Source organism: Triticum aestivum, chromosome 3A (genome assembly GCF_018294505.1).
Source record: "Triticum aestivum cultivar Chinese Spring chromosome 3A, IWGSC CS RefSeq v2.1, whole genome shotgun sequence".
NCBI classification, from domain to species: domain Eukaryota; kingdom Viridiplantae; phylum Streptophyta; class Magnoliopsida; order Poales; family Poaceae; genus Triticum; species Triticum aestivum.
Window position 1 is genome coordinate 683,655,899 of NC_057800.1, and position 9,723 is coordinate 683,665,621.

General features: G+C 48.2%; 1 protein-coding gene across 2 annotated transcripts; it reads right to left on the reverse strand.

Annotated features, from left to right (window-relative positions):
- Nucleotides 1-5,256: 5,256 nt before the first annotated feature.
- LOC123063195 (uncharacterized) lies at nt 5,257-9,506 on the reverse strand. Of its 2 annotated transcripts, XM_044486928.1 has the most exons (5): nt 9,305-9,506; nt 8,802-9,104; nt 8,410-8,710; nt 5,789-5,870; nt 5,257-5,694 (listed from the first exon to the last, which is right to left on the reverse strand). In XM_044486928.1, exons 3-5 carry the CDS (start codon nt 8,575-8,577, stop codon nt 5,504-5,506), a joined length of 441 nt encoding a protein of 146 aa, XP_044342863.1. In that variant the 5' UTR covers nt 8,578-8,710; nt 8,802-9,104; nt 9,305-9,506; the 3' UTR covers nt 5,257-5,503. The 2 variants fall into 2 exon arrangements, with proteins under 2 accessions (XP_044342863.1, XP_044342862.1); XM_044486927.1 differs by lacking the exon at nt 9,305-9,506 and having other exon boundaries at nt 5,257-5,697; nt 8,802-9,050.
- Between the last annotated feature and the right edge of the window lie 217 nt (nt 9,507-9,723).

A 9,723-nucleotide genomic window follows, 5' to 3' on the forward strand; every position in this document is an offset into this window, starting at 1 on the left:
ACGAGTACTTATTGGGGTGTCCGGATGGTTGCAGTTAAGGCCAACATCTTCGATGGTGTCCGGCCATTGCCTTCGTTTCCCGAAGACTAATCTCCACATTCCTTCGTGCATTGTGCCGAAGAAGTTCTGAAGAGTCCGTGTCCCTTCTGGATTGAACTCCCATAGGCGAAGAGGCCGTCGCTAGCACGATAGGGTCCAACAAACTAGCATTATATGAACAACGCTGGCTATGTCGATGTCCCTCTCAATGAGGCTTCGGATGCGACTTTGCAGAGTTCGCACATCATTCATTGATCCCCAAAATAGCCCCTTATTAATCCACGATGCAAGTTGAGTTGGAGGGCTGGGTCAAAATGCGGGCGCGGTCGCCCACTTGGAGCTACGGGGCTCGGTGATATAGAACCACCCCTGCTGCCACAGATCGGAAGATTTGGCCAAGGATCCTTTTAGCCAAACGGCGCTAGCAAGCTTGCTCACTGTAGCGCTGCCGCACTCGGCCTGCTCCCCCTCTACCACTCGTGGCTTTACATCAAAGGTCTTGAGCCACAAGCCGAAGTGCAGAGGAGTTCGGAGGAGGGCTTCGCACGTAACGATAAACGTCGAGATAAGAAGAATAGAGTCTGGGGCCAAATCGTGGAAGTCTAGCCCGTAATAGAACATGAGCCCTCGGATGAAGGGGTTAAGTGCAAACCCAACCTGCGGAGGAAGTGGGACACGAACACGACCCTCTCACCGGATCTAGGGGTGGGAATAACCTGCCCCTCAGCAGGAAGCCGATGATGGATTTCAGCGGTCAGGTACCTCGCCGCCCGAAGCATTGCGATATCTTCCTCCGTAACAGAAGAAGCTACCCACCGACCTTGACGGCTAGATCCGGACATGATTGGGGCTGGTGGCGACCGGAACCCGGGTGTTGGAACTCAGGGTAGCAGGGGTTGAGGAAGAGGCAAGTCTGGAAGAAAAAGACGGGTATGTACCCCTATATAAAGGCTGCAAATATCAAATGTCTCCTCTCAGGCCTCAAAAACTTGCTCCAAGGAGTTGTACCCAAGCGACGGTTGGGTTACCCACGTGCGGGTCGACAGGAATCCCTTAAAAAGGGAGGAACGATCTCCGTTTAGATAAGATGCGCCAATAAGGTCACGTCCTGGGACGTGGGGTGACGGGCCGGCTAAAACGGTTCGCAAGCAAAGGCCGGGCAGGCGTGGTGTCATATTACCAAAAAGTGGTCGGTGGGTTGAACCCATGAAATATTATATCCTCTATGGTTGTGCATACAAGCCCGGATACAATCATTACATCTGAAGATCAACTAGGAGTTCGGAAGGGGGAACCCGCCTTGCAATGCCGAAAACAATCTACGCGCCGGACTCCTCGTCATTGAAGCCAGGTTCAGGGGCTACTGAGGGAGTCCTGGACTAAGGGGTCCTCGGGCGTCCAGCCTGTTATCCATGGGCCGGACTGTTGGGCTATGAAGATATGAAGACCGAAGACCATTCCTGTGTCCGGATTGGACTCTCCTTGGTGTGGAAGGCAAGCTTGGTAACCGACTATGGAGATTTCTTCTCATGTAACCGACTCTATGTAAACCCTAGATCCCCCCGGTGTTTATATAAATCGGAGGGGTTAGTCCGGAAAGGATATATTCATTACCATAGTCATATAGGCTAGGATTCTAGGGTTTAGCCATCTCGATCTCGTGGTAGATCAACTCTTGTAACACTCATATTCATCAATATCAATCAAGCAGGACATAGGATATTACCTCCATAGAGAGGGCCCGAACCTGGGTAAACATCGTGTCCCCTGTCTCCTGTTACCATCAATCCTAGACGCACAGTTCGGGACCCCCTACCCGAGATCCGCCGGTTTTGACACCGACAGAAGGCGCTCTACATGCTAGGGTTAAACCCTGGCCAGCACGGCCTCCTCAACGCCGCTGTTGCCGCGGCCAGCACCGGCTCATCGGTGTTTCCTCGGATGGTGCTGCCAGACTCGCCCCGCGCGTCGGCTTGCAACCCGGTGCCCGGCTTCCACATGTACCCGCAGGCCTCCCACCTCTCCGGGGAGTGCTCGCCCGACGTGAGCATGGTCATGCCTTCCACGCCCGTGCTCGCGCCCATCGACCTCAATGCCACCCCGGTGGCCGGTGGCTCGTCATCTAGTGGGGCGAGGAAACGCGCGCGGCAGACGCCGGCCGGCGTGCTCCCGGAGGCCCACAACCTGTTCGAGGAAATGCCGTCCGCCGTCAACGAGGACTACATGCAGAACCTCATCTTCGAGGGCGGTGTGCCGGCCGCTGGCTACGATCCCGACGATACACAAAAGCCAGGGCGGTCGCGCGCCGTTCACGCCGGCCGCTGGCTATGATCCCGATCAGGCGGCCTTCATGCATGATCAGGTCGGCATCGACCTGGACGGCTTCCCACTCGACCACGAGTTTCTGGACGACTACGGACTAGAGGAAGAGGACGAGTGTGACATCGAAGTGGAGCCCTAGTTCGAGGACGAGCTCGTCAACCAAGCCGCTGGTCCTAAGCCGAAGCGCAAGAGCAAGCGCAGGAAGGAATACACGGCGGCCGAGGACAAGCTTCTTTGCGAGTGTTGGCGAGACATTGGATAAGACCCCAAGACGGGCGCCGAACAAAAGCATTCAACCTTTTGGATTCATGTCCACCGAGAGTTTCGTGAGCGCAAGAAGTTTCCGCCTTACCAACTTGTGAGCACGCGCGGGTGGCTGTCCATTTCCAAGCGATGGAGGGCGATCCAACAAGAGTGCAACAAGTTTTGCGCCATTCTTCAGAGCATCAAGGCCCGCCCCGTGAGCAGCATCGGCATGCAAGACATGGTATGCTAGCAAGCCGCCCTCTTTTGTGTCATCAAGTTCATGCCCGCGCTGGCATGGTGCCGGCATGGTGAGACATGGCCGCTGGCATGACCGGCCGTTGTGTTCCTTTTGACCCATAAAAATTCCCCATAAAGTTTCGTGGCATTTGGACTCCGTTTGATATTGATTTTCTGCGATGTAAAAAACATGAAAAAAACAGCAACTGGCACTTGACACTATGTCAATAGGTTAGTACCAAAATATGATATAAATGGCAATAAAATGATTATAAAACATCCAAGATTGATAATATAATAGCATGGAACAATCAAAAATTATAGATACGTTGGAGACGTATCAGTGTGTGTGTGAGAGAATATGTACGGACATTGTGTGCATCTGCGTCAGCCTATTGGGCTTGCCCAGGCTCAATTTCATGTTTTGACCCTTTTCTAAAAGTTAATCGAGATCTGACCCTAGTTTGTGAAAATTTCGGGATCTGACCCTTTTGCTACCTCCAGGATCCATGACGGCCAGGGACCTTGCCGGTAGGAAACACCCCTACCGCCAAATAGGCTGACGGTAGCCTGTGCACCCCTACCGCCAAGGTGCGTGGCGGTAGGTGCGAGCATGCACTAGGTTTCATACTTAGGAAATTTTTCTGGTAGGGCGTGCAACCCTACCGCCAGGGACCTTGGCGGTAAGCTATTATACCCTATCGCCATGGACCTTGACGGTAAAAAAAATGGTTAGATCCCGAATTTTTTGCAAGGGTCAAATCTCAAACAAGTTTCAGAAAAGGGTCAAAAACACGAAATTTAGCCGCTTGCCCAACTAATCATTCCAGCATAAAAAGATCATTGTTTTATTGGAAACAACAAATCAATTTCTTACTAATCATATATGATTAAGTACAATGCAGAACACCTAAAAAAGGTATAGTGCATAGATGGTGGTCATCCTAAACGATTTAATTTTCATGTTGCAAATTACTGAACATATTCATGCAAACATATAGTAGATGGTCATACAAGAAAATCTCTAACCGATACCAATCATTCATATTTTGACTCAAATTTTATGCATGTGGAACTTCCCCACAAAAGAACCCATACAGCCCCTCCGGTTCTTTTTACTCCGCATATAAGATTTGTTTGGAGTCAAATTTCGTAAAGTTCGAACGACTTATAAAAAAATATGAGCATTCACAATACAAATCAACATCATTAAATGCATCACGAATTTAACTTTTACATTATATAACTTTAAAGTTGTAGATGTTGATGTTTTAAACATAAATATGGTCAAACTTTATGAAGTTTGGCTCCAGACAAATCCTATATATGGGTAAAAAGGATCGGAGGAAATATATATTTTTAACATGAAGGACTTTAGTATGCGTGCTGCCATTTCATGCCAAGCTGGTTCCACACCACGTACACAATCATCCAGCCCCATCAGTTAGACCGACATGTTGGAGCGCATCGCCACCAAAAGATATGACACAAATATGAGCGCCCGATATTTCTGGAAACGTGAAAGGGGAATTCATCATATCATGAAAATGACCACAAGGTATGTTTAAGGGTAAAACTGCGTGGTTTCAACCACCACTTAAGGATCAATCGTCAGAAATGGCAAGTATCCACTTGGAGTAACATAACTTTGTTAAGTACTAGCCCGCGTATGTGCACGGCCACTTTGCTAGTTTGCAAAAAAAATACAAGATAATCCATATACGCGCATTGTATTGATCTCGAAATTTTGACTAATTTTGAAATGTAGTTTTAGTTGTCCTGCTGATGTGGCATTTTTTTCTTGGCACATGCACACTTACAAGTGGGACCCAGCTGTTGGGAATCATGTCCACAAAGTCAAATGATGGATTAGAGCTGGTTGCAATGGATTACACCAATACGTGGTGTTTTGTGCGACAAACATGAAAAGTAGGCGTTCTATGCGAAATCGACCCCAATAGCTGTTGGTTTATGCAATTTTCTCAAAAGCTCTCAACATATATGACCTGAACCTTTGCATGAGGCAGCAGCAGCAAGATCAGATCGTTCATGTGATCGTCCCCTCCACGTCCCTGCGTCTTTCCATCGGCATCTTATCTTTTCTTCTTGTCTCTTACTCTCTTTGAGCTGTTGATCTGACTCACTTTTGCCACGCACCGCCCATTCTTGCTCGGCCCCTCACTTCCTGTATTGTACTCAGCCAGGACCCGTGCGATTCTCTGAACCCACTCCACTTCCATCCAGGTTTACTTTCGACATGAGACAGTGGATCTATTCATTCATGATGAAATAAAGCTATTTAGTTTGGCTGGCAAAGTAAGCGAGTAGGCCGGGCGTGCTAAGGGTGGTGGGCCTATGTACACTCGAAACTTTGGATACGAGACACTACTGTTAGCCAGGCTGAAAACGACGTCTAACTTAATCCTCATTGTTCCATTTCATACTTGCAGAGAAGGCCCACATACAAAAATTGTACTGGAAGCCTGCAATGTGTGCTCTAGCACCTTGCAGTTTGCAAATGTGAGATTATAGGACATGATATACACAATAGTTACCACTACCACTCTACCAGCAAACATTATTTCCATGGGAAAATTATAAAGAAGAAAGAGTAACTAGTACATAACAGTATACTACTATGCTTTGTACGTACTACTAGCTATGAACCGTAGCATCCCAAAAACCAGGAGAGCGTCCTGGCGCCCACGTTAGCAGCAGGCGGCACCTTCTCCAGCCCAGCGATCATGTACTGCTGCTGCTTCTTCCTCTTCTTCTTCTTCTTGGTGTGAATTACCGTGCCCCTCACCGTCACCTCCTTCTTCCCGAAATCCACCATGTAATCCAGCAGCCCTGCTAGACGAGATCAATACACGCCAATAACACATCAGCACGATATTTGCAGCGAACATCAGTGATTAAAATGAGATGTCAGTTGGATCCTCACCGTTCATCTTGGTGACGACCTTGGTGACCCGCTGTCGGCAGTGGGAGCAGCCCATGTTGGCGCTCATCACCACCACCTGCACCTGCATCCGTTGCAGCATATGCATTCAGAAACCAATTAAAATCTCCACCATCAACGTCCGCACTGGCTAATTAAGCATCATCAACCCGGCACCAAATATGCTTGCATCGCTTCTACGCAATTAAGCAAAGGGACCGGCAACCAGCTAGTATATGTCAACACATTGCGCAGCTAAGCCACTAATCGATGCACGTAACGTACTAGCTGAGTTTTTAAATCTCGGTCAGGCCTTGACTTGATTATTAGCCATACGGACGGTGGTTAATTGTGGATGGTTAGCTAATGGTACTCGAGTGGTGGTAGCGGCAACCAGCAACCTGGCCCGCTCTACAGTTAAAGAATATTAGAGCTGCGTGCTAATTGCAACCCATGCATGCGTCCCTCTCACCAAACCATTCTATCTTGACCACTTGCCACTTGAAAATTTCTCTCCCTCCCTCGTTCTGGGCACCACATGACCTGCACTGCTGCAAGTACTAGCCAGGAGCACTTGTTCGTCTCAATGGCATGGTCTGATAAGTTAATTTAAGCTGCTGCTGCTGCTGCTTGGTGTATACTCATCACGTGCGGCGCTTGTGATACGCATGATACCATCTCTATCGATCAAGGACAACCTTACATGCATAGTGCTGTAGCAGCGAGGGCAAAGGCATGTGGCCGAGTGGTGCCTCTCGTACCTTACTGTCGGGTGCCGCCGTAATAACCAGTTAAAACACTAAGATGACATTAACATCCTAACGGTTTGAGTTTTTTTCCACCACAGAGCATCTTAATTAAACTAGCTAGAGGCGTGCTGGCTAGAGACATAAAACATATGGATGTCTACATCCATGACTACACGTATATGTGCGTCTTTGTTGTACATGCAATGTACGTATATGTACGCCGTCCCCATCCCATGTGTCAGTGTTGAACGGGCACATTGTCATCCAACCTAACCAATTAGTAAGAGCTCTTCGCCCGTGCCAAGCATTTTGTATTCTGATTAAAATACCGTTTCCTCTTCCATATGTATGTATCTGGTGCAGCCTACATGTGCGGAGGTGTTGGGTCAAAACTGCACGCTCTGGCTAGCCCAGCTGATGGTGAAATGTTTTTGTTTGACTGACTGGATCAACCAAACTGTGGGGACGGCAATGTTTCAGATCTGACACCCAGTTAAAATTTGCATGGCGACGTAAGCAACGCGTGTAGGTGTAGTATATAAAAGCACGTTCAAAGATGCTTAGCATGTTTGTGACAGGAATGGACGAATGAACAGATGCTTGCATACATCTAATAAGTCCGCGTACAGAAATATATTCGTATTTTTCGGGTCAAGGGAGGGCTCGTTCTGCGTAGCATGTGCCGTATTTGACCGGAGGAATACGGAGCAGGAAAGGGATCTACGGAAGATAACCCAGAGGAGGATGTTGTGAGCCAGAGGGGCAGGCATTTGTTTGACCGCTAGTACTTTGCATTAATGGGGAAAGAATCCATTTGCTGATCGAGGCTGCTACAGTGATGTGACCGTGACTTGTTCCCGGTTAACGGCTCTCTAATGGACGCACGTGATGTCAGGTCAAGATCCAAGAAAGACACAACAAAAATCCAGTCCTAATCTCGCTTTGGAATCACACCTTACCTAATGGCAGCAGCAAGCAGGCACACATGGCGTCCATGGCCACTCGTTTTCTCATGGCGATTTCAGCTTCACCTCCGTGATTCCAAGAACACGACCGACACCTTGAGGCTGATTGCTCAGTGCAGTGCTGCTGCTAGCTACGTACTCACTACAGTGGCTTGACGCACGCGTAGGGACGTGTCCGTATGAGACCGTCAGACTCTCGCTGCAGCTCCGTGCGGATGCAGGTGGCCGTTCATTTGTCCCTTTCTGAGTCGGAGGAACAAGGTGATACGTATCATTCTGATCTCAGCACTTGTGTCTCTGGTTTCTAGCTAGGGCGTGCGGTGCAAACAAAACAAAGTAAAATGTGGAATTGATTGGTTGATTGATGCAGTGCCTTCTCTCTCTTTCAACCTTTATGATGTCTAAAAAGGTGATTGGAAATGAGAGGGGGACCGTGAGTATCCAAGGAGTAGATAAACAGTCACTCGCTCACGCACTTCAATGGGGCTGCAGACGGGGCAGGGGAAGGGAACACACGATATGGGAGGACTGAATGCAGGACACGGGTACTATATAGGAGTAGAATAGTGGGCATCCAAGGAGGGCTATAAGCTAGGTTAGCTAGTGCATATTGACAAATGGGAATGGGACCGAGAGATTGATTCCAGTGTGCATGCCACTCACAACGACTCCATTTCCTCATGGGAAGAGCAGCGGGATCAGGAAAAGGGAATCGAGAGGAAACTACTATGGCTGTGTGACGCACTTGACATCCTCCTCACCAGAAAAAAGAATCAGAGAAGTTGAAGAAAATATGAGCGGACCATGAATATGATCGGGGCTGGGATTGCAGAGCTAGAAGCAGAATCACTGGAGACTTCATGGCGTGATCAAGCTTGAAAGAGAGAGGGAGGGGGGATGGAGACCATACCGAAGGGAGGGAGAGGTCCTCCACGAGCCTCAGAGCCTGGTGCTGCTTGACCGCCGTCGTGCCGCCGTCGCTCATGGTCGACGTTGCATCTGATCCGCCCATGCTCATGCTCCTGCTCCTCCTCCTGCTTCCACTCCCTGTGCCATCATCTTCCCCTGCACACTCCATGCTGCCTCTTAGCCCCCTCTGGGTGGGTGGGAGCTTCCTCTGCCTCTCTTCAACGAGACTTTCTTTCTCGTAGCTATGCCTTGTCGTCTGAAGGAGAGTAGAAAAGCACCCTCCTCTTTTATACTAGTCGGTCCTGGGGAAGAGAACAGAGAGGAAGAGGAACAACCAACAGCTTAGGGCCGGAGACCGCTCACAGGAAATGCAAGTATAATTTTAAATCCTACCTGGATAAAATTAGGCGGAGAATGGAAGGTGACCACCAGCAATCACAAAAGTGACACCATCGGATGGTATTCTACTACTTGTCTGATGGCAAATCATTTGCAAAGATAATCAGTCCCATTGGATGAGTCGGATATAATGACAGTTTGCTGGTGGGATCTCCAGTTCTCTGCAGGTGGCCCCACTTTCCACTTCGTATTGGATTCCTTCTGCACTTTTCACCATTTGTCAGCTATATATATGTAGAAACAAACAAGCCACCATGGCAGAGAGGTTGCTTGCAGTGCTCTCCAATCCAGAGGTGCCTAAGAGCAAGCAAGGCCGGTAAAATAGTCACAGTTTTTTTTTCAGTGAAGAGTAAAATGGTCAAAATGGAAGGTGAAATATAATGGTGACAGTTCAACAGCACAATATGTAGTAAAGAGCCGTCCATAGATCATATACGGTTCTTTATATTCCCATTAGAATCTTGTAATTGTACAATCATACACGGCAGAGAACTCACTCGTTGGAACCATGCAGCGTGAAGATTAACAATGCGATACGCAGAGTGGGTATTGAAGATCAGAAGGGGTCGGTCAAAAGAAACAAAATGTTTTCAGTAGTATATAAAAGAAAGAATCAAAGTGCTCTTTAGGTATACTACACCCCTGGGTATCTCAAATGTCGTTTAGCATGGAACTGGTTATACAACCACATCCTTAAACCTGCATAGCAAAAGAGGTTCTGAATAAGAAAGATAATTCTAAAATGAGTAGGCAGAGGGGAGCTGTCGTCCCGTCAAACCCCAGAACAAGAGCAAGAAAGAAAGAAAGAAGATCATCACTCGCATGCATTCATTGCGCACCCACACTGAAAGGGTAGTGGTAGTATTGCTTGGATCGACAAATAAGTCCTCTTAACTAGGTTGTTGTGCTAACGGCA

What these genes read in the sequence shown, in the direction of transcription:
- LOC123063195 (XM_044486927.1), bottom strand. Translation starts at nt 8,577, where the DNA reads ATGGAGTGTGCAGGGGAAGATGATGGCACAGGGAGTGGAAGCAGGAGG. An exon ending in AGGACCTCTCCCTCCCTTCG is followed by an intron (nt 5,871 to 8,409) that starts GTATGGTCTCCA and finishes CAACGGATGCAG; the next exon opens with GTGCAGGTGGTGGTGATGAG. An exon ending in GGTCGTCACCAAGATGAACG is followed by an intron (nt 5,698 to 5,788) that starts GTGAGGATCCAA and finishes GATCTCGTCTAG; the next exon opens with CAGGGCTGCTGGATTACATG.